At 38.6% G+C, this 27,676-nt stretch overlaps 2 protein-coding genes across 2 annotated transcripts in view; one reads left to right on the top strand and one right to left on the bottom strand.

Moving 5' to 3' along the window:
- Positions 1 to 27,676, top strand: part of DSC1 (desmocollin 1) — a 294,686-nt gene that overhangs the window by 135,169 nt on the left and 131,841 nt on the right. The gene's annotated exons all lie outside the window — the stretch shown is intronic.
- Positions 1 to 27,676, bottom strand: part of DSG1 (desmoglein 1) — a 31,386-nt gene that overhangs the window by 1,399 nt on the left and 2,311 nt on the right. Inside the window, exons 2-14 of the mRNA XM_014541328.1 lie at positions 19,714 to 19,749; positions 19,254 to 19,385; positions 17,903 to 18,058; positions 16,007 to 16,151; positions 15,069 to 15,235; positions 13,027 to 13,161; positions 12,543 to 12,728; positions 9,994 to 10,253; positions 8,444 to 8,583; positions 4,992 to 5,312; positions 3,479 to 3,612; positions 3,126 to 3,195; positions 661 to 866 (exon numbers count right to left, since the gene is read on the bottom strand). Coding sequence (XP_014396814.1) covers positions 661 to 866; positions 3,126 to 3,195; positions 3,479 to 3,612; positions 4,992 to 5,312; positions 8,444 to 8,583; positions 9,994 to 10,253; positions 12,543 to 12,728; positions 13,027 to 13,161; positions 15,069 to 15,235; positions 16,007 to 16,151; positions 17,903 to 18,058; positions 19,254 to 19,385; positions 19,714 to 19,749 — 2,088 coding nt within the window. The remainder of the gene's footprint in view (positions 1 to 660; positions 867 to 3,125; positions 3,196 to 3,478; positions 3,613 to 4,991; positions 5,313 to 8,443; positions 8,584 to 9,993; positions 10,254 to 12,542; positions 12,729 to 13,026; positions 13,162 to 15,068; positions 15,236 to 16,006; positions 16,152 to 17,902; positions 18,059 to 19,253; positions 19,386 to 19,713; positions 19,750 to 27,676) is intronic.

The following is a 27,676-nucleotide window of genomic DNA, read 5'->3' on the forward strand; positions in this document are numbered from 1 at the left end:
AATACATATTTAACAACAGTAGAAGTCTTTACCTTAAGTTTTTCTTACAGGGCATTACCAAAGAAAAATAGAAAAAACAAAATTCTAACATCTACTAGAGGTGTTCTAAAAATCATATAACCACATGAAAGAATTTGCTTAGAAGTTATTTTAACTGTAGTAATTCCAATAATATACTTTGATTTTTAAAATTTATTTAAGTGGACTTTATAATGGTGTACTTTGGACACAAAAGCACACACACAAAAAAATCACATGAATTATTTTGTAACCAAGTTAGGAGGAGGTACTTAAAAATGCTGAATTTGGAGTACACAAAATTGTGCTTTTTTTAGGTTTATTTGTACAAGTGGGATTGGTAGGAAAGAGTAGTTAGAGACGTGAAAACAGGGGTCCATCTGTGAATAAGCTTATTTGCCATGTGAAGGGATTTAGACTTCATGCCATAGGCAAAACACAGCTGGGGGCCAGTGGCTGTTCCTGAGTGGGGGAGCAGCAGGCCTCAGTGAGAGGGTTAGCTATAGTGTTAGCAACGCCATCACGCATGGAGGCTGAGAGCCTGGCGAGGAGATGCCGGCCAAAGCCCCCGGGGAACAGTGGGAGCCTGGGGTACAGCAGTGGGTGCTAGACGGGGAGGAAGGCCTGGGACAGAGCCCTTACCTGGCAGAAGTAACTTTCCATAAAGTCCATGTTCAGACCTTCTCTACATTCCCTCATAGAATTTCTTCTTAATGTTCCAGAATATTCTTGGCAGATCTCAGGTGCTCCTGATGATTTAACTCCATCCGCTAGTTCAAATCCTGTCATTCTTTCTTCTCCTTCCATCTCTTGCATTTCTCTGCCACCATACTCATTTGTATAAACCCCTGAAAGTGAAGGTCAAGTTAAATTTACTTTATCTAGTGTGCTGTAGACTAAAAATCAGTACCTTACTTTTATGTATGGTTCTTCATTTAAGTATGCGTTTGTGAGCAAAGGAAAAGGTAAAAAAGAAAGTGATACTTCAATACAGGAACTATAAATATATTCAGTTTAAAATAATAGTATCAATTAATTTGGTGACTTGGTAATTATTAATTATTTGTTGGTAACTATATGTTGAGCTAGAAGCCAAAATAATAGTATCGATTAATTTGGTAACTTGGTAACTATTGTTAATTATTTGTTGGTAACTATATGTTGAGCTAGAAGCAAGGGGCTGCATAGTGGTTACAAAAACCTGTGCTTGACATTTTTATTTAAAATTTTTTTCAAGTACAGTTTACATTCAATATTATTTTGTATTGGTTTCTGCTGTACAACATATTGATTAGATTTACAGGGCTCCCCCTGATATTTCCAGTACCCAACTGGCACCATACATAGTTCTTAAGAGGACTTTGATTTTAAATTAACAAAAATTGGGGGGAAATGACCAAATTCTAAATGTGAAATGGTATAAGAACACCCCAATGTACTATATTAGAAGCACAGGGCCCCAGGAGAAGCCCAAGCTGTACAACATATTGATTAGATTTACAGTGCTCCCCCTGATATTTCCAGTACCCAACTGGCACCATACATAGTTCTTAAGAGGACTTTGATTTTAAATTAACAAAAATTGGGGGGAAATGACCAAATTCTAAATGTGAAATGGTATAAGAACACCCCAATGTACTATATTAGAAGCACAGGGCCCCAGGAGAAGCCCAAGGACCACGCTTTCAGAGAAGCCATGGCGACGGCGAGGGGAAAGGTCTGCCTGGGAGGCTTGAATTTGCACGTGGATGTGAGGGTGAATGGAAGCCTCGCAGTATTCTCAGCAGGGGAGGTAAAGCCATGGCCTGGATTGTGGAGGTGCCATGGACAGGGCCAGTGCTGACATGGTAGGTGTCCCATGCTTTCCTATTTTAAATATCGTGATTTTAGGGACAGTGCGTTTTCAGACGTCTATTACTTTGGTGTCTCTCACTGTGCTTTGTGGAGGTCTGTATAAATATTTGTAGACTTAATGAGAGTCTCAGTGTATAAATAAAGCCTCCTGGATTGACAAGTCTTAGAAATGATTGGATATCAATGAGTAGAAAGATGTAAAAGTTTCTACTTTTGGCGTGGGAGGGGGGGCGATGTTGGTGTTGTTAACAACAATGGATGCATGAGGAGGAGATATGGTTTTAAACACTAGCATGTCCATGCTTTGCGTAAGGTCCAGTTCTACAAGTTATAAATATTCCTGTGCTGCTTCCATTTTAAAGAGTCAACGTGGAAAAGTCATGATTACAAGTTTGAGAAAGGCTGAGAGAAAAATAAGAGAATATGTATTTACCTTGAAAAAAAGAAAAGATGGCACAACTCTTTTCAAAGATAAGAGGTTTCTAAAAGTCAGTTGTTCTTTTCATTGGAGTCACAGTTATTCGCGTACTGTGAAACGCTCATTCTCCCTGGGTTCTGCCTGGGAACTGGTCTAGACCTCTGTTGTAGGGCCGGTTGTACTGATAGTCTCACCCATGTGCCTGGACAAACTCCACCACGTGCACACGCCTCAGAGGAGAGCGTTAAAAGGTGTTGATAGTGTCTCATCCACTTGCTTTCAATCTGAGAAACTGGACAAACCTTTTCAGGTCAACCTTTAGGCTGATGCTGAGAATGGATGCAGTTTTTAGTTTTGTCATGATGACAGCTGAAGCCAGCATGATTCTGAACCATTCATGAATTGTGGAGGTGGAATCTAGTCTCAATAAATGAGCACAGATCTATTTTAATAGAGTTGTTCTTTTATTCTAATTAGCATTTTTGGGGGTACATAAGATTTGCTTTACTGGACAAAAAATAAACCACAAAAACCCACGCCCAAAATAGACTTGTGGTTGCAATTCAATTATTCTTTTCTACTTATAGACATCCTAATCAGGCCATTTCCTAAGTACTCTCTGATGATTGAAGAAGATGTAAAAAATTCAACACATAAGAATAACAATTACTGTAGGTTTTCCCTTTTCATCTAATATGTAAATTAGTCATTTTAAAAGGAATAATAGAAACAATTTTAAAGACAGATATAATAATTGAGAAACAGTGAGGTATGCAAAGAGAGAACACAATTCCTTCTGAGTCATTTGAGTTGTTAAAATAAAAGGAAATTGTACCTGAAGTGTCAACACATTGGATTATATTCCCTCCTGGTGGAATTTGTGGTACAGGGATGGTGTGGATAATCTAAAAGACAAGAAACATCATCTTTCCATTTGTAACGACTCTTTTCTTTCTCTAGTTACACACTGGGTTAGCTCTCAAATTGCCTCCGATGCTCTGAAACAATGTTACTGAGGAAACTTTTGAAATCCATGTAAAACAGGAACTGCATTCAGAAAGCCTTCCCTGGTTGGTCCATCTAATTTGCAGGTACCTCTGCTTTCTCTCCATTGCCCCCCGTGGCTAGCATGCAGAAGACTGAGTTTAGGTGACTACCACAGGTCATTTCTTACCGATTGGCACTTACCCCAGTCTCAGGCCCTGGTCCTTCCACTGCCCACGGATGAATTGCCCCTTCTGAACATTCAGGAACAGGCTCGAAGCCGGCTCCGCCACCCGGGGCACCTCCACAGTCACAGCAGATCAATAAGAACGGGACCACTGGGGGTGACAGGAGAGGGATATTGGAATGAGCAGAGGGGCCACAAAAGAAAAACTTGCTTTTTGTGATTAAATTTGAATCCCTAATATAACCCCATTTGATCCTAAAATTATTATGGAGGTTATAGAAAATAAACTGTATAATGGTGAGATACTACAATCAATGTGCGCTTCAGTATACTAGATTGCAATAAATTTTAATTTGTTATTTCAGATTCAGGTTACAAATAGTATTGTACTGTGAACACAGATGATTCTTCTCCCTGTTACTCAGGAAAATAGGGAAAGAGAGAAAAAAGAAAGCTGGTAGGCCAGTCCACATGTTTGGTGTTTTGTCTTTATTTTTCTCCTTTCACACATGCCTGCCTTTTTATTTCAGCAGTAACATCTTGTTCATGCTTCAAGCAATTATCCTCTTTGAGGCTCTTATTTGCCCTTCAATATCTTTTCTTGAAATTACTCAGGCACAAATAGAGAACCTTACGCTGCTTCACACTGTCTTTTACTCTCAATCAATTAGAAGTTTCTAGCCCAGAGCTTCTTACATAATATGATCTTAAATAGCGATTTGGAATGAATGGGTGGATGAAGAAAAGGATGTGTAAATTTTTTAAACAATAAAGAAGGAGGGAAAGAAAAAAGGAAGAGGGCAGGTGGGTAGGGGAATGGAGTAAGGATAGTGATGAGAGAGAGGGAAATGCTGGGCCAGCCCGGGTTCCAGAGACATGAGGGAAAGTCTGTGCACTCTCCTCGGACCCGCCACCGGGAGGACAGTATGTTGTGTCCCGAATGTGTTCAAAGGAACAGGCGTTAATGAAAAGCTCCACACACAGGCATTCCCTGTAGGCCAGTGGTTCTCAACCTTCCTAATGCCGCGACCCTTTAATACAGTTCCTCATGTTGTGGTGACCCCCAATTTCATTGTTACAAATTGAACATAATTAAAGCATAGTGATTAATCACAAAAACAATTTGTAATTATATATGTGTTTTCCGATGGTCTTAGGCGACCCCTGTGAAAGGGTCGTTCGACCCCCAAAGGGGTCGCGACCCACAGGTTGAGAACCGCTGCTGTAGGCTTTCCTGGCCATTCCAATCAATTGTTTCTCATTGGTTTCTCTGCTCCAATAGCAGTGGGACCTGCCTATTATGGGGCTTCCCATCACATTGAGATTGAATGTGAAAGAAGTTTTTATCTTCCACTGCCAAGCAATTGGCTTTTTAAAAATCTCATAAATCCAGCACTAGACGTAGAAGTATCTTTATAATTGAACACAATAAGAATTGTTAAAATACATTTTATCAAAAGATCAGAAAATGTCTCCCAATTTTTGGGGGGGGGTAGGGGGCACCTGCAGATTGGCTGTTAAAGTACTTACATCCTAGGACCAAGAATCCCATGACGAGCAGTCCAATGCCAGCGGGACCAAAATGTACATTATCTGGAAACATGGGCACGCCTATGGGTTCTTTATAGTCGTCTGTTATACCTCCATCGACATTGCCATTGCCATTGCCATTGCCATTGTTGCTTTGTGTGTTGACAGTGACTTCACCAGTAGTAAGTTCACCTGTACCACCACCAGTACCAGTTCCACCTCCACTGTCGGTGTTATATTTTGGAGTGGTTTCGGAAGTTTTCCAGCCAGAACCTTGAAGATCAATATTAATTGTACCAGTACAAGTTCTTTGAAGACCATCTGTAACAAGGTTCAAAATGGAAGAAATCGTTCATAAATTTAGTGTAGTCATTGTTGGGCAATACGAACTATTTCCTTTTTGCATCAATAGTTATTTCAATGTCTTTATCCCATTCACTCAGTAACTTCCCCAGTTCTCCCTTGTCCGTGACTCCTTTTGTAAATCAAACTGTTATGACGGTTAGTGCTCCTGAAAAACTGTCTCGTGTAGAGAAGCGTAGACAGTAAACACCACCTTGTATCTGCATCGGCCAGTGCTGCGTTATAAGCTCTGGGGAGGCATTCCTAGACTACTCTTTTTTTTTTTTTTTTTTGCACATTTCTTATATGAGAGCTAGATTTTTTTATTTTTTATTTTTATTTTTTTGGTGGTTGTTTTATTGTCTTTCTTTTTCAATTATGTTTGTGCTTTTCCTTTTATGGGCTGACAAAATGAACAGATTGGGAGCAGGTTAGTAAATCATTTCTACAAAAATTTCTTAGTGAGAAAGCAGCATATTCCCAGCCACCAACCCCTCACGGGAGAGAGAACTGGTGCTGTTGGAGGTGAGGAAATTTTCATTTCAATAAGAAGGTGAAATACGTTTGTTTCACAAGCAGATATTCCAGTGTGCTTTCTTCTTGTCCTTCAAAGTTTCAGTAAGTTACTGTGTTCCTTGACTAAACACAGGGGTAGGGAGATTTGTTATTTGTTTCAACTTAATTGCTCTACTCTTGCCGTTTATTTCATTTAACCAACCAACCAACCAACCAACCAACCAACCAACCAACCAGTATTTCAAAACAATGGACTAATTTTTGAGTGCATTTGATACAAAAGGTGGTGCATCAGAACCCAGCAGCATTTTCATCGGCAGGTGCCTGGGGCTGAGCTAGAGCTGTAGTAATGACTACAGAAGGGCGCAGGGTCGCTCTGTGGTGATGAGTATGTCTTCTATCTCCTTTGTGGCAGTGTATGTATTAATACATCTGTCAATGCCTATTATCGATATTGCTTTTGATATTTATTATAGATAATGCTATAAGGAACATCAATGTGCATTCAGCCTTTTATATTTAGGGATTTTCCTAAGGTTATTGAAAACTGGGTAAAAATAAAGGAATGATTTTGTTTGACATTATTGTTCTTATCTCAATTACGTAAATGTAAGCTCTGTTGTCAGACTTTGTCCATTGATGTAACCCTAGAACCCAGTACAATGGCTGACATTTGGTTAGGATTCAATATATAGATTCTGAGTAAATGAATAAGAAAGTTCCTGGAAGAACATAACAGAGACAAGTTTAAATCCAATCTATGATATCAAATCCCATAATGTTATTGGCTTTGGTCTTATTTTTATCATTTTCATCTCCTGTGATATTTATCCCCCTTTTTGATGAGAAAAGGCATGCTTTCTGTTTGCGATAAGCCTAACAATGTTGTAAGCAAAGTTTCAATTTTCCCTTCATGTCTCCAGTGAAGCTTGATGTTGGATGTAAAACTGGAGTCAACTAGCAATTTACTTAAGGTCATTTCAGCACTGAATCAAAATAAGCTTTATCTTTAAATGGAATCACATTTCTGTTTGCAATATATATGTTTTAAAACTACTCTTATTTTGATTAATTGTGGAAAAAACATTATAATTTGGTAAAAATTCTGAATTGTTGAATGACTTTAAAGGAATGCTCTTTATTATTTTTTACACCTGCAAAGCAAGTGGAAATAGTCAACCTGTTTTTAGGATAATTGAATGAGGAAGAAAGAGAAGGAGAGGGAGGGAGAAAGCAACGGAAGTAGCAGGCTTTGCTTAGAAGAATTAGTCTCGAGGCGCTCTCCTCCTTTAGGGACCAGCCTAAATTAATTTTAAAAGTAATATAAGCATGCTACCTCCAAATTGCTCAAACAAAGTTGTGCATCAATTTTCCAAAGATTATATAAAGTTAAGTTAGCTTGGCTTCTGGCCTAACTATTTGAATATAATTTTATAATACATATAATTTAAAAATTGCAATTATTTACATTAATAAAGAACTAACATTTATTGAAAGTCTAAGTCAGGGGTGGGCAACCCCTGGCACGTGTGCCAAACATGGCACGCCAGTAACTTTTGCTGGCACGCGAAACCCTCTCTTATAATCTTCCATTTACAATTTTTTTCTTATTAAATCTTTATTGATTTTTCAGATAAATTCAGTGTAGGTGCATCTTAGATAAATAAATAAGATTTTTGTTGCCGAGTCAAAGGTCATACACATGGAAACTGTTGCTATTTCCATCTGCAACGTGTCCCTGTGCTCGGAAAGGTCTCTCACGACTTGTTCACGCTCTACTCAGAAAGGGTGCGGAGCCACGTTACGGCTTTTTAAAATAATGTGTCCTCTTATGTTTAAAATGAGGATTTCGCTACCAAAACTGAGGAGAAAGCAACACTACAGCTGCTCTCGCCCCTCTCGCCCTTCAGGTGATAGTTGTGCATGGGGCTGCAAGCTGGTTCGCGGGCCGTCGACATACAATTTTTTTCTTAATATCGACTTTTTTATTTTTCAGATAAATTCAGTGTAGGTGCATCTTAGATAAATAAATAATTTTACATAACATGTATACATTAAAAAAATAAATGTATTTTTCATCATCATATACTGTGTTTTTGTTGCTCGAATGAATTTTATTATTTCTTCAAGGTTCTTCACATACGTACATCTTAAGAGATAACAAGTAGGCGTAACATGTTCTCAAAAAATTAGGGTTGGCACGCAGAAGAATTTTGAGTCAGAGATTTGCTGGTTTTGGCATGCACTCACAAAAAGGTTGCCCACCCCTGGTCTAAGAGCTTTACATGTAGTAACTCCTTAAATCCATATTGTTATTGTTCCATTTTGCAGGAGAAAAGACTGAGGGGTAAACGGGTTAAATGACTTCTCTAAAATCCCATATCTAGTAAGTGATGGCACACGATACCAATCCAGTCTCACTCCAGAGCTCATGGTCTTATCCACTAAGTTATACTGCTTTTCCTATCATTAAAGACTTGATTCTGTAATGGCCAATATGATAACTTTTGTTGAAAAAAGCATTACTTTGAAATACAATTAATTAAAATATATATTGAAATTTTAGAAGGAAAAATGTTAAATTGATCTCTTACCGTCTATAGATAGAATTGTTCCTTGGTATTTTCCATTAAGCATATTATATTGTTCCATGGTAACTTGATTTCTCAAAGTAATAATGCCCGTTTTTGAGTCAACAGAGAGCAGGTCAGCTGGATTGTTTCCCATTACGTATCTGTATTTGAAAGATAATAGTATAAATTAATGTCAGCTATCTAAAAAGCAGAGAGAAAGAGAGAGATTTTATTTATAAAACATGTCTCTAGTCAGTAGTTAGAATCCCTGAATACAGTTTTCAGTTATTAGATACACTTTCTCCTTTTTTCAGGGCAGTCCCAGGTATTTGAAGACATTTGGAAACAGACAAAGCTGTCAATTTAAGAAAACAGAATGATTGAGCAGCTATTTCCGATGGAATGTCTCTTATGCCACTTGGTTGGCAGAATGATCCTTTGATGCTTGCGGTCTCATTTTCATTTGGTTTAGGAAGCATGGGAACTACTCTGGAAGACCCAAATCCTAGGACTTCCTGAGCTCATTAGCAATTCTAAATTATTCTCTTACCAAAGAACTTATGTCTTCATCAGCTTGGCCATCATCCCCTCCCTATTTCTACTCCCCTTCTCCACATAACTAAACAGGACTTTTGAATTCCAAACTGCGTAAGTCCTTTCCTGATACTTCTGTCCTGTTTTCTATTGTCTTCCTCTCCTCATCTTTCACTTCCATGTCTTCTTTTTCTCATTTACATTTGACAAAAGAAATACTGGTTAGCAAGTCTCTGTCTCAGGTGTGGTGCTAAACTCAGAGAATAGAACTTGGAGAGGACACAGGGGTGGTGTTGGGGTTGAGGGATGGGAGGTGACCTGTCCTCGGTGAACTACATCTGCGGGGTGAGAGTTTATCAGTAGTGGTGGACAGTGCGGTAAGAGCTGTAACACAAACACTCACCTAGTGTGAGAAGAATATGGAGAAAGCACTTTAAAATCTAATTTGTGAGATCTTTCCCCCTTTGTTACTCTTGGTCACAAGCACATGTTTAAAACACATGTGCACATATACACAGATTTTTTTTATGATCAAGTAGAAATATTTGGATATACAGAGTTTTAAAAAAATTATACAGCATGATTTTTTCTTTAAGTCATTTTTCATGCCAAAGTTATTATTGGCCAATACTAAGTGCTTATTACAGTGAAGAAAATAACTAAATCTAACTGGATTCAATCTGGGCAAATTTGCAATGGGAAAATTAGTCCATAAAATTCCAGAGTAAATTATCTTGGGATGTGGTAATCAGCTAATTGGTCCATAAAAGATATAAACATAGGAGTGTCAAAGTTTAAAGATACAATATTTTCACATTTTGCATCTTTATACTTTTACATCTTACATGTTGCACAATTTTTTATTTTTTGTAAGTTAAGCACTCTAAGTAATAATTCAGTAGCTGGTACTTTTTATGATTAAATGATGGCTTCAAAATAATGAAAAAATATTTAAATTCATACTTAAAATGTCAAAAAAGAGCATATGTACTTCATTCAATATGTGATGGAAATTCGTTGGAAAATATCAGTCTTACCTAACTTTTGTTGAAGGTCCTCCAGCGTCCAGGTCAGTAGCTATAAAATCTCCCACTCTATAATTCTGTCCCATGTTACTAGTTACTACGAATGTCTTTGAACCTGGACGGAACACTGAGCCTTCAATTACATTTAGCACAGTCACGGAGATTGCTGTCGCTGTGAGCTTATATTGAGACATAATTGATTGATGGAATTCAGCTTTATTTCTAACACCGATACTGAGTTGCAGATTCTTCATGGCTTCATAATCCAAGGGCTAGTAAATACAGAATGAAATAGTTTTACTACAAAAAGAAAAGAATTCTAGAAGAAAAAGAAATCCTTTGATAATAGGCAAATAAATGCTTATGCCTAGAAAGATGATATTAATTAAATATAAATACATACAACGTATTCTTACTTTAACTTCAATCTAATACAAACACATACAATATATATGGTGAGAAAAAAAATCCAATCTTGTATCCTTTGTTGAAAAAAATTGAAAATGTATGACACGAGTCCTCATTGTCCACCAAATTAAAAATTTAAAAATAATATAGATGGTCAAATCCTGGCATTTTGTAGTGCAAAGACAGTTTATGTTAGCTTGTATCATTTTGTGTTTTTCAGAAAGTAGTTCTGTTTATTCAAAGTATGGGCCTGATACATTGTAGGTTCCATCGTTTGACTGGTTTTATCCATAGAGAACTATTTAGAAGAATTTTACTTCTACAAAGCTGACTTCTTTTATTAAGTCAGGTACTAGAATGTAGCACGTAAATAATAAAGAGAAATTCTTATTTTTTTTCAACATATTCTAGAATAAATTATTTCACATTTTGGAAATAATTAAGTAGTCATTTTCACTAAAAAAGATGATGTTAATATCCATTACTCATAAAATCCACAAACAATGCATTATGCCAAATATATTTTTCTAAATTTTCACATAAGAGTCTTTAGGTGACCATGGATTCACACATTGTACTCTTCACTTAGGTAAATTTTTAGTCTTTGCCCTAATGTTGGCTGTACTTGCAATTTCAAGATTGACTATAAAATCATGTATACTTATACATTACACACAAATACACAGACTTATTACATATAGTATATAATCATAAAAAGATTTAACATATGATGTTACATCTGGGAGAAAAATAAGAATCATTCCCATTTTATAGATAGAGGTATGGAGGACAGATAGATTAATTTTCTAAAATAATAGAGTAGTTTAGTGTGAAATAGTTTAGGATTTTCCCCCAGTATGGAAATCTAGGGAGTATAGTGAAAGAATATGGACTTAGTAGCTAGAGATGTAGGTTTGTATGCCAGCCGTACCACACACTGTTAAGTGAAGTTGAGCAGGTTACATACTCTCTCTGGACCTCAATGTATTTATCTGTAATGTGGGTATATAACTGATTGAGGGATGCTGTGAGGAATAGATGAAAGCCTCTGCACATGGCGGAAGCTATAGACATGGTGACACTTTAAGATGACATGAAACAAATGATCACACATTCCCAGAAGGACAAACTGTAGGAGTCTATTTCTGAGGAATATTCTGAAGCAAGGAAATAGTGGAAAAGGAATTACATTTTCCTATGAAGAATCCATATTGCACATATCACATATAGTTTATGCACCACTATTGCAATATTTTAAATTGATTTTTAGAGAGAGAGAGGAAGGGAGAGAGAGAGAAACATCGATTTGTTGTTCCACTTATTTATGCATTCATTGGTAGATTCTCCTATGTGCCCTGACCTGGGATCAAACCCGCAACCTTGGCATACTGGGAAGACACTCTAACCAACTGAGCCACCTGACCAGGAGGCTCTTGCACAAAAATAGACTTGCTGGGGCTTTAGCACAGGGTGAAAATTTCACTACCCGCTCCCTGGGAGCCAGGCATCTCCCCGCTTCACATCTCAGAGGAAATTCTACTACAGTTGACTTGGTGGCTCGTTAATGTCAGGGGGACACAGGGAAACTCGAGGGACTTGGACCAAATCTTTAGTGTATTTATGTCCATAATAAATCTCGGTCAGCAGCCACAAGGAGGTGGGAACGTGATTCTACAATTACAGTAATTTACTGTTAATTTCATAAAAACACAATGGAGGAATAAAGAACATTCGATTTATATAGTGAGTATTCTTAGTGCGTAATAATGGCCACGGACACATTTTTTTGTAAAGGCCATGTTAAATCTGATTTAAAAATATTTTTAAACATCTAAAACAAAGCCCTAAGGCATAATCATATTTTGTTGTAAGCATAAAGTTAATTTCTTGCTTAAAAATTCTTTCAATTCATATGATCTGCGGGCGAGTATTGTATTGATAGAGTTTCGAGTTAAAATTCAATGCCTGTTTTCATGAAATTATATAAGCAGAAAACCTCGCCATGTAAAAGTTCTATATCATTTACCATTTTAAAACAGTAATTTTTTTATCTTTTCACCCACTCGAGTTTGCGTAATCTTAACATTTAAATTTAAGATTAACATTTGGAGAAAGACCAAGAGAACAAAATATGGAGGATAATTATATCATACCTTAATAATCCTTAAAGTCCCCACATTTGTTCTTTCATTCATTTCTATGTCAAACCAGTTCCCCTCATTTCCAGAGATGAAGAAAATGACAGCCATCCAGTTAGCGGAGAACTCCTCGTCCAAGTCAATGACTCTGAGTTGGAGCAAATTTGAGTTCAGAGAGTTTTCTTCGATCTCTAGTTTATACTGAAAGGAGAAGCAAGAAGCCTTAGCACACACTGTGAGGGAGAGAATGACACTAGACTTACCCTGAGTGTCTACAGTTACTCATGATTTAGGAAGGGGATCTATGTTTAATGTCTCTCTTTTCGTTGTTCAAATACGTGGCCCCTGTGCATTACATACATAAGCACAGACAAAGGGCATGTCTGCCTTGGGGTTGTATGTGACTAAGGAAAACACAGACGTCTGTAAAGAGGATTGTCCAAACACATTTTGGCATGTGATGAACTGAAAGTCATTCCTTTCGAAGACGAGTACTTACCGAAGACCCTTCCAGGTATGGGATGTTGTCATTGACATCGAGGATTTTAATGCTGCATTCGCAGTCTGCTGACATGCCATCTGCCCCGCCGTCTCGGTCTGAGCCTCTTACAGCAAGAGAATATTGGCTGTATTGCTACAAACACACATGACAGACAATATCACAGTTGACATCGTCCTTATTCTGACTCATGCAGAGTTCTTTTAAAATGCTGGCTCATGATTTACATAAATCTATGGTGGTGATAAGGGTACCACCGCTCATTGAAAATTCATATATCTCACATGAATCAATATGAAAGACACCACGTCGAGTCCCCAAAATGCTTCTTCAGCCTCATGGAAAAGAAGCAACATTCTTTAAAAGTCTCATTCCTTGTATTTTTGCTCAGAATTTGAAAACGTTTATAAAGGGCAAATTGGGTCGAAACGCCCAGGAGGGAAGACTTGAAAGTTTACCAAGAATTTTGGCATGACAATTCCATACCTTTCATAACCAGCCCCTGAGTGTGCAAGAATAAAGAGGCCCAGATGGTTTGCATTTCTGGGGGCGGCAGGTTGTGGCAGTGGAATTATGGATGTTCTAGCTCAGTTGTTCTCAACCTTCTGGTCCTTTAAATACAGTTCCTCATGTTGTGACCCAACCATAAAATTATTTTCGTTGCTACTTCATAACTGTAATGTGGCTACTGTTATGAATTGTCATGTAAATATCTGGTATGCAGGATGGTCTTAGGCGACCCCTGTGAAAGGGTCGTTCGACCGCCAAAGGAGTCGCGACCCACAGGTTGAGAACCGCTGTGATCTAGCTCCTTGATTCTACTCAATGGTGCTTACATTTCCAGAAGCCGGTAAAAGCTATGACCCCTTTTCCAGACACAAGCACATTTGCATTCTCATTTAAAACTGTGATGCGATCTTGGAGGCTTCATAGTTAGAGACATCTTGAGGTCTCTCCATGGACGCCTTGTTAAGAATATCTGGAGTTTTTCCCTTTACTGTTGAGAGCTCTCCACTGCTAAAACGCTAGATACATGAAAGGAGTTTCATTGGGTTCTTTAAGAAAGTTTAAGAAAGAGCTAAGTAGTCAATTTCTTCTGATGGTAACTTTCAAACAAGTATAAAAAGAGAGGTAGGTAACCTAGAAACTGATGGCATTTAGATAATCAAAGAGTGTAGAAATATCCTGATTTATCCTAAATTCCAGGTCGTCAATAGGAGTTTGTCATTATTAAATAACTATAATTATTAGAATAAAATTTAATTGAGTAGTAATTAGAAAATAACACTTTCTCATGCATATACTTATAGTACATGCAGGTTAGCTATATTCTATTTTAAAATAATGAAAAATTGATATTTTTACATTCAGTTATGGGACCACATGGCATGATGGAAACCATGTAATGCTGATTCTAATTTGGTAACACTCACTAATTGTTTTCTTATTCATAAATGAAAAGATTGATCTGGAAGTTATATAATTTCTATCTATCATTCTGTTCCTTTGATTCATTTCCCAGAGTAATCAATGGGTTGTCAGCAGCTGCAGCATAGGAAGAAAACAAAGATTTCTGTTGTCAAATGAGCTTAGGATGCACCAGGTTAAAGAGAGAGAAACGAGTTTCTGAGCCTGTAACACTCTTGGAGCCTCGACCATGTTTGCATGTACTGTGACTCACCAAGACGGGGGCTAGAAGAGCCAGTGTCTTTTACATTTATTTCACTAGAGAACTCACTTTTTTCATAAAATGGAGCTTTTGCCTCTACTTCTATGCATATTTTTATGTACTCTCAGAATGTAGTTTTCTCAATTTAAGGCAAATCCTAAGTAAGATTAAATGAAAGACAAGAATATAAAATGTATGTGAGGAATCCCCGTATTTTCATTTTAAAGATATTTTTTATGTCACTACCATTATGTGAAAAGGTTATGTAACTAAATTTTTTAAATATAGTTTCCTTTTTTTTCTTACTTAGGTACTCTTGCTTTTAGATTCAGTTCCTATGAACTAACAATCCATTCGAAGAAAAAGAAATTACCTCTCTGTCTAGAAAATTATTCATTGTCCGAATTTCTCCAGTGTATCTGTTGATAATAAACATGGGTGAATCAGAAGGTTCCTGGCTGATGATCTTAAAGGCGATTTTTGAGTTCAAATTATTGGGTTCGTCTGCATCAGTAGCATTGAGTCTCATCACCAGCGTATCTAGAAATCAAGGAGAAAGGATTGCAAATGGACAGTTTGTATGTATTTTTCTTATTGTTTATAATTACTTTTCCAAGAAGAGGTTAGGTTAGTTGGTTCATATAATGTGCACTCTACCATTTTTGTTTTCTACTTCTTCGACATATTCATATCTTAGCTCCTTTCTTTACCTTTACATTGAGAAAAAGATCACATTTGACCAAGAACCTAGATATTACTGGTAGTTAGAAAACAATGAAATGTTTTATTCTGCCTTTCCATTTCTTATTCTAGTATAATGATTTCTTTTTACGGCTTTTGCGGTGAAACAACATGACATTAAGGCCAGACTAACTGTTTCTCAACTATACAGCACTTTCTAGTGAAAGAAGGGGAAGAAGCAGTATGAATGACAGTGGATGGGATTGCCCTTCAGAGCAGTCGGCTGGGAGGCTCCATTCTCTTCCCAGGGCCCCTGCCCCACTGTGCTAAGTCCTTCTGGAATGTTCCCTTAGGAATCTACTACAGAGCTGGTATGAGAGTCACAAGAGAAAATTCCTCTCGTGGTTTTGGAGCTGCTTGTTGCGTGTGAGCAACCGAAGCTGCTTTCGCAGTGGAAGGGAAAACCTTTAGGGAGACTTCCTCATGCCTGTCTTCTGCTTGCTTTTCTAGAATTGCCTCTTACATTGGTGATGTGGTACATTGACATAATTTAGCTTCTAGCGGACTGGCTGTTAAGAATGATCTGGAAGCCCGTATAGTCTTGTTTACTTCAGAAAGTTGACTACTTACTTGCGTTAGAGTTTTCTTCTATTTGTCCTAGGAAACTAGACATAGAAAATACTGGCGGGTTGTCATTTATATCCAAAACTCGAACTCGGAGCTCCAGGGGCCTCTCTAAATCTTGGCCCTGTAAGTTCAGAGCCCGGCAGTAGATCTAGAAGGAAAAAAAAAGAGGAATAATTATATGATGCGACAAATATTGAGTTTTTACTTTGTTTGGACGCTCTACTAGGCGCTGTGCCACTAAAAGAAAAATAAGACTTTATTTCCTACTGGAGTGTAAGCACAAGCAGTACTTATAATCAATAAGGGAGGCACACATGTACTCAAAATACCACTTAAGAAAAGGTAACATGATCAGTTACAAAAGGATGAGCAACCAGAGTATGACATCATAGGGGATGTAATGACTGAGATCAATCTTAAAAGAGGTTTTCAAGCTGGAGATTGGCAGGGTGTTCCCAGCAAAAGGATCATTAAGAGAAGAAGCTTTGTTTGAAATTAGGAATAGGGGCTATGGGGGGCGGGGGCTGGGGTTGAGACTGTGGTAAAGGAGAGTCATGTGGGGTCTTCCAAGAAATAGAGCATTCATAAGCTCGGAGGGGGCTGTGGGAGTGTTTGTGCTATTGTTATTATCACCAGATGTGATAATAACAATAATTTAATGTATGCTATTTTACCTATTTTGGTATATTTCATTTAAAAACCCATTATGCTTTAACCAAAGCTAATAGGCTGGCATGCTGATTTAGAGAGTTTTTGGGAAAACATTGTGGGAAATAAGGCAGGAATATATATTTGGAATAGAAGACTAAGGAATTAAAATAGTCTTAGGAATACAGATAAGCAGTATGAGTGAAAGCAGCAAACATAGATGACTATTTGAAGGTATTTTTGGATATGGATTGATAGTGTTTTAATAGAAGAGGTTACAAGATCCAGACAGGTTGTCCTTTATTTTTTAAAAGTTTTATTTATTGATTTTAGAGAGATAGAGGAAGGAAGGAAGAGAGAGAGAGTCCTGACTAGGGATGGAACCTGCAATCCTTGGTATATATCGGGATGATGCCTAGCCAACTAAGCTACCCAGCCAGCGCCTATTTCTTTATTTTTAATTTTAAGTATTAACAAGTGTTGACCATGATGGGAGTAACTCACAGGACAGCAGAAGAGACATGGAAAAGGAAAGTTGGTACAAGAAGGTTCTTGAAGAACTAGGTAATGGGACAATGGGAACTCTTGAGATATATTGGAGAAAACAGAAAATGCATCTTGCTTTTGGAACATTTCTGAGCAGGCGGAGGGAATTAGTTGTAAGAGTTTTTGGTGAAGAGCCTCAGATTTTTATGATGAAGTTGGTCATGAGGTCAGCTGCTTAAAATAGAAATGAGTTAAGGGTTCGAAGAGTAAGCACTTACACTTTGTCACAGCTAGTAGAGAATAGAGTAAGATTCAGGTAAGGAGAAACTGAAGTCTTCCCAAGGCACATTCTGTGCTCCGGGGAGCTTGAGCAATTTGCATTTATACTCAAGTATGCTCACTCAGGAAAGGCTCCCGTGGAACCTACAGGATCACCCCTAGGCACCGGAGCTAGAGGAGACCAACATTCTCAACTAATTAAAGACAAAGAAGTAAACGTTGAGTACTTTCCCTTCCAGCAAATGCTCTAGCTTGCCAGTGGGGCCAGACCGAGGCTGGTGTTTTCGCTGAGGAGCTCATGCGAGACACCCCTTTGTCTCTCAGTCTTCCCTGTGTGTCTCTGGGTCATAGTTGCTCATGAATTAAGAGACAACCAAAAAGCGCCTAATACTGAGACTCTTGAATCAAATCAAGTATGATCTGAGCTCAAGATATTCTCCAAATAATTTAGGCCTGAACATATATATTGACACGGCACCCACTTACGATGAAAAACGGGGTGACTTCTCGGTCAACTATGGATGTTATGTTAATTTCACCAGTTTTTTGGTTAATAACGAAGATTCCAAAAGGTGGTTGATCAATTCCTACTCCAGAGATGCGGTAGGTAACTTGCTGGTTTGCAGCACAATCTGAATGAATCTGCAGAAAGAGCACAAGTGAAATTATTACAGGATGCAAAAAAAAAATCTATGTTTCATATGTAATAGCTGTCTTTTTTTAGAGTTATTGAATGTCCTGATATCCCAGTTATTTGGGAGGAAATTCTGGAAGTAGAGAATTATTTTCCTAGATAGTGGAATAGTTACAGTGCTAGTATTTTTCAGTGATAACTGATAATGTAATAGAAGAAATTCAATTGTGTTTTTACCAAATAATAAAAAAGTAAAATATCACCCTAATATATCTAAGTCTATGCAATCATCATTCATGAATGCATTCATTCATTCATTCATTCATTCATTCAACATTGTTAGTTTGATGGTATTATTTTCAGGCTCTGTGCTGGTATTAGTCTAGAGTAGGGAACTCCTTGCCCTCTTGAGGAGTTGGCCAGTGTTGTCATTATATAACCTTGATCTTCCATTTCAAATGTGAAGATTGAGGTGGACCTAGGTAGGTAACAAAAGATACCTGACTACATGTAAAAGCTCTTAATTCTGAAATTGGGGAGGTAGTATTAGCAGAAAAGTAAAGAGACCACCCCAAAAAAATGGTTGCAGAAACCAGGACTCTGTTCATTGAAATAAAATATTGTATGGGGAGTGTCTCTGTGTGTATCTAAGTGAAAGTGTTATGTTTTCTGTGTAGGGATATATATTTGTACATGAGTGAATCTGTGTGTGGGTTTGTGTTTCTGAATGTGCCTCTGTGTGTGTGTGTGTGTGTGTGTATAATGACATGAAAGGGAAAGTGAAAGGAGAAAGATTTTTTGAAAAAAGGTACATTGTGAATGTTCATAAAGAAGCCAAAAGTAGGAATTTAATTCGAACAGATTGTGAGGTAGAGAGAGCACATGTTGAAATTGTTCCTGTAAATATGATGAGTGGTAACGCACTATATTTTTAAAATCCAGAGTCTGGGGTAACACATGATTGTGTGTGTTAATTTCACCAGTAAGGTGAGTCCGTATTTAACCGTTTACATGAGTGCCTACATTTCTTAATTTATCTCTTTAATGGCTTCAACTTTCATGATCTGAATGACTATTATTCTGTTTTATATCATGACTTCTCAGTCAGATATGTTCTTAAACTATGTAAAGGGCAGGTTCTTTTGAAACTTTAACATCATCCATTTTGATTGTCGAGTTGCTGTTTTGGGGGTTGAGACTTACTTTGGCGATTGGGTTCCTCTTTGAGTTGTCTTCGCCTTCACGGCAGGCTGCAGCAAACTTGATCCACTCGCGCTTGTGCCTCCTGATGGAGTGCCACTTGATGGTGCCATTCTTAGCGTTATAATCTCTGACCTTGAACGGGCAGGGGAAAGTAATGGTACCTTATTAATTTTTATTCAGAATTCACGTTCCACTAAAGAATCTGTGGGAGGGGTCATTGTAATGTCAGAAAGGGTGCTTCTTTGGGAAGATTGATAATTTTGATAATCTGTAATTTTAGCATAACATTAACTTTACTTATAAGGATGATTTTTTTTTTTTGTGGGTGGGGGGGTGAGGCACAGGGATATGTTGTTACTCCTAAATCATTTTCTTTGCTTTTAATTTGAAAAAGTAAATTTGCTATATGTTACCTGGATTCGAAATTCACTGTTAGTTACCTGGATTTGCTATATGTTACCTGGATTCGAAATTCACTGTTAACTTCCACCAACACCTATAAAAAAATAAGATAAACACAATAGTTAATTTTTAACTAAATGCTTTACAATTTATGTTATCAAATCATTAAAAAGTCAAATTCGCGTCATTAAAATTATTTCCTGTCTGGATAGCAGGTGGACCGGCTTATCTCTCAGGTCTGATAATGACCTTAAGGATTCTTTTCCTTTTGGTTTTTACTTTTCAATTTTGCTCTTCTTTTTTAGTTACTTTTATTTTTAACCTCTTTTTTTTTAAAAAAAAAAATTCTATCCTATGCAGATACTTGTAATCATATGAGCTAGGACATTTGAAGCTATAAGCCAGTGGGAATGAGGGTTGGAAACTTGGGTTCTCTTCTTGTGCCTGAAGAGCTGGAGATCAGGGGTCCTCAAACTATGGCCTGCGGGCCACATGCAAATACAAATATTGTATTTGTTCCCGTTTTGTTTTTTCACTTCAAAATAAGATATGTGCAGTGTGCATAGGAATTTGTTCATAGTTGTTTTTTTTTTAAACTATAGTCCGGCCCTCCAACGGTCTGAAGGACAGTGAACTGGCCCCCTGTTTAAAAAGTTTGAGGACCCCTGGCTGGAGATGTTCAACAATAAGTTATGATACTGAAAGTTTTGACTACAGTTTTAGCATCTGAGTGGTCACAGGTGGAAATAGGAAAAAAATGTTTTGGGGTGAAGAAAGAATACGAAGCAGAAAATATCCAGAGAGCTTCCAAAATAGTTGCTTCTTCACATTCCAATTCTAAATGGATGCTTTTCTATTATTCTTGAAAATCTTAAGATGGTAAGTTTTGTACTTGCTTGGAAAAATGAGACTATAAAGTTCCAAAATAAAAGCAAATAATTTTCTCTGTGTAAAAAATGAGCTCATGTTTGATGTTTTACTGTTTGCACTAGACACAATAGATGATGTGAGTGCGTCTTTCCATGGAAGGAGAGGAATTTCAGGAGTGTGGGGCAAATTGCTGGGCAGACAGCTTCCATCTGTCTTTCCTTCTGCATCAGTAAAGCAAGTCAAGCAGAGGCTGCAGGTCCAGCTCAGTCTGGCTTTGATCTTTATGAATGATTTGTAGAGTTAAAACAGGGTCATTTAACTTATTTTTTCCTAAACACCAAAGGCATTTCTAAAAACACAAATACTTATGTAATACATTTAATATATCAACACTAGAGGCCCGGGGCACAAAACTTTGTGCACTCGTGGGGGAGCGGGGGGTCCCTCAGCCTGGCCTGTGCCCTCTCGCAGTCTGGGACACCTCGAGGGATGTCCACCCGCTGGCTTAGGCCTGCTCCCTGGGGGATCGGGCCTAAGCTGGCAGACATCCCTCTGGCAGCCCGGGAGCCCTCAAGGGATGTCTACTTGCCAGTGGGGAGCAGGCCTAAGCTGCAGTTGGACATCCTTAGCGCTGCTGAGGAGGCGGGAGAAGCTCCCACCACCACCACTGTACTGGCAGCCGTCAGCCTGGCTTGTGGTTGAGCAGAACTCCCCCTGTGGGAGCGCACTGACCACCAGGGGGCAGCTCCTGCATTGAGCGTCTGCCCCCTGGTGGTCAGTGTGTGTCATAGTGACCAGTCATTCCCAGTCGTTCTGCTGTTAGGGTCAATTTGCATATTACCCTTTTATTATATAGGATAGAGGCCTGGTGCACAGGTGGGGGCTGGCTGGTTTGCCCTAAAGGGTGTCCCGGATATGAGTGGGGGTCCCTACTGGGGTGCCTGGCCAGTCTGGGTGAGGGGCTGAGGGCCATTTTCAGGCCGGCCAAGCCCCCCGGCAACAGAAGCTTCCAGCCTCTCCTCTTTTCCTTTTTTTTTATTCTGGGATTTATTTACCTTCTGTAATTGAAACTTTGTAGTCTTGAGAGAAGCTCAGAGCCCGCCAGGGCGGCCAGGAGGGAAGCTTGGCTTCCTCCATCACCAGGGGCAACCAAGCCTCCTGTTCGCTCCAGCTCCGTGGCCACGGCCAGCTGAAGGCAGGTATCTGGGGTTTGTCTTTTATTAGATTAGATACTTAAGACATTGTAAATATCTAAAAATTAGGTGTGAATTTGAAGGCTAGTTTGCATTTATTAAGTTCTAAATTGCACTTAGAATTAGTAAATGCAGTGTGAATCTTTAGTTTGTATTTCTGCCTAAAGAGGACATTTTTAACTTCTCCTTGAACTTTTGTTAGACTTGCAAAGTATGAAAATTGTTACTTCAAACAGGCTTTATCTGTGTTACTAATAAAATAAAATTATGGTTTGTATTTTAAAAAATACTGACACATAATAGTAATTTCAAAATAGAGTAAATTACTTTTTATAGTGAATTTTAATTTCACCATTAAGCTAAAAATAAAATTTTAGTGTTTATGTACATTTTTAAAAATCACCATAATTCATAATTCAAGAAACTTTATATTATGGTTAATATGAGTAGTTTAAAATGATAATATTTTTATTATAGGAGTTACATACTCATGGTATATATTTAATGTTAGTCATGATCATTATCACCATAACAATTCCCTAAATGATAACTAAATACTAGACAACATGTTTAGAGAAACCCATGCATTTCATCTTCACAAGTACATGTGGTCAATACTATAATTATCTTCACTTTACAGATGAGGAAATTGAGGTTTCCATATTAATTTATGGCTAAATACAATCCAATACAATTCAGTCTAAATTTGTGCTTGAGGTGTGGGTTTTACAATTAAGTGCAAGATAGCCTATTTCACATAAATTACTAAATCAAATATACTACAGATGACTGACATTACAATTTTGAGAATTCAAAAAAAATCCTGATTTTAATCTCATATTATCCTTGTGATTAGGAATCTAATCTCATATTATACACAATAATAACAATAATAATAGTAATACTGGGGTGTGTGTGTGTGTAAGAAAAGGAAATGGCCCACATGGTTGGAGAAGGACCTGAAATGGTATTGTAGAATCCGACTTGGGTGCGGAAATGAACCCATGTTAATGCAGCTGTGTGCTTCTTGCTACCGTGAACTCATGAGCACTTGGTCCTCTCGTTTGTGGGTGTTGGGTGGGGGTGCGAGGCTCCCTTATTTGTCTGCCATTTCTTCATAGCTGCAGATTGGGTATTCACCTGTTATCTTTCTGGCACTTCCTCACCGCATGAAGTGTCAGGGCCACTGTTTGCTTTGGAGAACTAGCCCGATGACGATGACTAACCTTCTGACTTTACGAAGCTGGGTCATTATTTTTCCCATGAGAGGCAACTTGGGCAGAAGACCAAGCAGGTTTCACCATACAGTCAGGCTCTTAATTAGATTGGTAATTAAAAAACTGCCAGGTCTGCTTAAAAATATGTTGTGTGGACATAACCAGATTGCCTTTTGCTCAGGCTAAAATAATCTCTGAAACAAAGTCACTCTTTGACTTTGAAAGGCAAAATAACGAGGTAAAAAGAGCATTTGGTACAGTCAGAAACATTTCAATGCACTTCCTAAATTCTCTGAGCTGCAGTTTTCTCATTCATAAAATGACAGGAGTTGCCTGGATTATAAACAGTTACCTTTTGAATTCTAACACCAATTCCCTGTGTGCAATAGGAAAACATTGAAGTTTCTTGCTCATGGGAAATGGATGATAAAATTGTGAATTTAAAAGATGACCGACAGCAATTGAGGGAGGCAGTGGGAAGAGGCAGCGATTACAGGCCAGGAGCAGTTGAGTTTCTGCATCAAGTCAGTCCAGGGATGAGAAGCAGCAGTGGCAGTGGGAAGAGACTGGGAGAGATCAAAGGAGAGATACTGCTTGATTGAAATGCAAGGGGTTTGAGAAAAGGTGGGATGTGGGCGTGAAGAGAGGGAAGAATCTCAGGCGGTGTCAGTTGTAAACCTGGAGATCAGGAACGAGGCAGAAGCAGGATTTGGCAGGTTAGAACAAACCTAGATGCTAGAGATATGCCCAGTGAAAATGTTCAGCGATTGAAATATGTGTTAGCACCATGAACAATAGTTCGGGTCTGATACACAGATTTGAGAGACACCTGCTCAGGTAAGATGGTTTAAATCGGGGGAGAGTTTGAGATCCCTCAAGTAGAGAATACAGCAAAGCAACAGCCTGTGGCTGAGGATGAAACCAGGGGAATTCCTATATTTATGTAACTGGGAACCATGACAACAAACAAGAAACAGCAAGAGGTAGAAAAGAAGTGGCCAACGAAATAGGAGGAAAATATAATGCAATGCCATGGTTGTCAAAGGAAGGGAGAACTGAAAGACACATATAGTGTGAACATGTGTCCGATGATATAAAAAAAAAAGTGAGCAGAGTGAATCCTGAGAAAATCCTGAGGTTTTCTGTGACCTTCAGGAGTTCTGTGACCTTTAGGAGAATGCCTTCAGTTGGATGGAGCAAGCTCTCCCTGACTGACAAGGTAGAGAAGAGGACATAAGGTGCCACCTTTATTGGGAGAAATTTGGTGGTCTAAGGAAATAGAAGCAATAGCAGAATTAGACGGTGTCCATGGAGCTATTTGGGGAGAGGGAGATGCGGATTTTTGAAGGTCGAGAAAGGGGAGAGTCGGAGATTTTGAGCTGAAGCAGGAAAGATTGAGAAAGTACTGGCTGGAGGTATTGTGGTGACCAGGAGGGGATCAGCAGAAAGAAAGGGCTCTGAAGACAGAGGGTGGGGAAGAGTGAAGAGATGGAGATTAAAATCAATGGATTAGGAGAGGGAAATTGAAGGGCATCATACTGGAGGATCCAGACCCTGTCCCTGGAGTAAGGGCGAGGTTATTTTTCTGGTGATCGGGGAGTAGTTTGGATTCTGAAATAACTTGGGAATACGTTCTGAGGAGGCTGTGAGGGAGATTCACTTAGAGATGAATACAGGGTTGTCAAGCTTACTGAGCACATCTCAGCTCTCTTACCCCCTGGATATGGGCCTTGGGGTAAGTCACTTAGCCATTCTGTGCCTCAGTTTCCTCATTTGTATATGAGATTAAAGCCTTTTTTTTAATCCCCAAATTCTAAGAGCAATAAAGAAGTCACTTGAAGTGAATCCTCAATGACTCTTCCCTTCATCTCTAATTTAGAAGCCAATCCACATATAAACAAAACAAACAACCCCCCCCCCCCCCCCCCCACACAAAACATCAGCAACCACAGAATACAAAATTGATGCTAATTTCAATGATTCTCTAATTCAGCGGTTCTCAACCTGTGGGTCGAGACCCTTTGGGGGTCGAACGACCCTTTCACGGGGTTGCCTAAGACCATCAGAAAACACATATATAATTACATATTGTTTTTGTGATTAATCACTATTTAATTATGTTCAATTTGTAACAATGAAATTGGGGGTCACCACAACATGAGGAACTGTATTAAAGGGTCTCGGCATTAGGAAGGTTGAGAACCACTGCTCTAATTATACTCATTTTTGGTTCTTTTCTTTTAATATTGAGTTTTATATTTCTTTGTATGTAACAAAATCACCTTGAAAGTAGTAATTTATAATTTTTTCAAGGAAAACCTCTTCCATTTCATAATTGTGAGGTGGTCTTCCAGTTACTTGACAGTTTTTGTTAAGCATCAAGTCTAATGTATTTAACTCTTATCGATAAAGCTAAAATATAATAATTTGCTTCTTTAAAAAAAAGTCCTCTTGATTTATTTCATTTGTTCATTGGTTCATTATTTGACAAATATATATTGAATGTGTATTATGTGGATCCAAGGCTTTATTAAGACCTTTAAGGAGCTTAAGCCCTAAAAGTATTATGGTAAGTAAGCCTTAGAGGAAATGTAAAGTAAATGTAATAATACACCATTTAAAAAGTGCTAGGGAACCTCAACGTGATGATTTCCATGTTTAATACCTTGACACGTTTCTGGAGTGCATGAGGGAAGGGAAATATAAACTATCCCCAAATTCCCTTCTGATGCCTCTACGTGGTGAGATTAGACACCCATCCTGCAATCTTGCATTGGCGCAGAGCACTGTGAAAGGTACAAAAGTGAGTCAGCCAGAAGCTGCCCTCAACCGGCTTACAGTCAAGTAGTGTTAGGAGCAGCAGGCAGACATTCATTAGTGGGATGTGGCTTTACATTGGACAAGTGTGAAACAAGAAGCTCTATTCTCACAGACCAGGGAGGGCAGGATCTGCAGCCAATGGCATCTAAACCACAGGAAAGGAATTTGCATGCCAAGCGTTGTCAGCAGGGGTGGCTGCCCAGCGTTCTGAAGGGAGTTCCCTCACGATGGAGCTGCCAGGCCCAGCGTGCCTCCTGTGGCACTCAGGCAGTGCCTCTCAGGACACGGGAGGTCAGCCACGGCGTCCTTAGGGAATGCACAGTGAAGAAAGAGTTACCAGAAATCACATGCTTTGGGGATGGACAACAGGGCTGTTTTCTAGACTCAGGAGCCTTGGGAAATAGGTGTCTCCTGGCCCTGAGGGGCCCAGCCTTCAGCTCCATCAAGGCAGCATTGTCCCGGGCCTTGGGTTCTTCTGTTGCCTAACCCAGGCATGGCGACATGTTTGACTGTGTGGCAACGAAAACCAATTAAATGGTGAGACATTTGCCCACCGCCTTTTCCTAAGGCGAAAGGAGATGCTGGTCCTAAATGTGTCTGAAATCTTCAGTGGGGATCGCCGGGTAAATGGCAATGATCTTGTTAAATTCAGTTTGTAGATTTTACTAAACAGGCGAGCAGAAAAAAAAATTTCTACTGGAATACTAATATCTATAATATACATCATTGTAATATGTGCTCAAGAAAGCAAGGGAATCCCCTGTTTCGCTTGTCTTCTGTTTAGTCTGTAGTAGTTTGCTAGCTCTTCCCTTGTGCTATGCATCAGTAATCATAGTTATGGGGACTTAAGATGCCCAGTTCAAACAAGTTGATGAACTATGTAATAAAGCATATGCAGGGGTGGGCAGAAGTAGGCTTACAGCTGTGATACAAATAAATAATACAATAATGAATAAATAATAATTCAAGAATAAGCTGTTTCACGTACTCACAACTGCAAACTTACTTTTGCCCACCCCTCTATTATTTTTTTTGTGTATTTTCATGTGAGTGCTGAGAAATACTCAGATAAATGCCTGCTTAAATACTAAATACTTTCAGTTAAGTTGAAAGAGTGGAATTAGTTTATCAGGTGGTTGCAGGTTTTTGGGTTTTTTTAGAGGAAATATTAACCATGGAAAGCGAAGAAGCTAGGCTAGTGTGATGTACCGAAGAAACGGGATCATTCTTGGCACTAAAGAATGGTTTATTTGCGTTCATTGCTGCAGAAGTTGGCCTTTATAGAAGAAGACACCTTGAAAGTGTACTGATTGAACCTGGCAAAGTTAAAAGTAATCATTTAGAAATCATTAGAACTATAAAAATTCTACTGGTTCTAGTTTGCTTTCCCACAGTGACAATGCCATACCTCATACCATTGTCACAACCTTCTTAGAGACTTCTTATATTGGTGCATAGGTAACATTGTTCTCTGGCCTAGAATACCCCTCCACACACTGATATCATGGAAACAAAAAGGAAAGAAAAATAAATGCAGAATCAATAACATTTATTTGGCTCGCTGTGTTATAACAGGTGTAAGCTATTGTCTGCCCCAGAGACTTGTCTAAATAATGGAATCACCCTGTGGCAATGTTGGTTACTGTAAGAGCAGGTTGGTTCTTCATTTTCATTCTCCAGAGCTAACCCCCTAACTTCAACAAGGTCTATCCCTTCCGGTGTATTGAGCAGACTGCACGCATGCTTGCAAACAGATGGCTGCTCTCACATGGACTTGCATTCAAAGATACCACCAGTCCAAATGTCTTAAGGGCTTTCAGAATCATCCAACTAGGCTCCCTATGGCAGGCTTTCACTTATCAATTTTGAGCAGAGGAAGGTGTAAAGACTTTACATAATTTCCTTCCTCCCTCCCTCCCTC

This window comes from Myotis brandtii, unplaced genomic scaffold (assembly GCF_000412655.1).
Source record: "Myotis brandtii unplaced genomic scaffold, ASM41265v1 scaffold107, whole genome shotgun sequence".
Classification (NCBI taxonomy): Eukaryota; Metazoa; Chordata; class Mammalia; order Chiroptera; family Vespertilionidae; genus Myotis; species Myotis brandtii.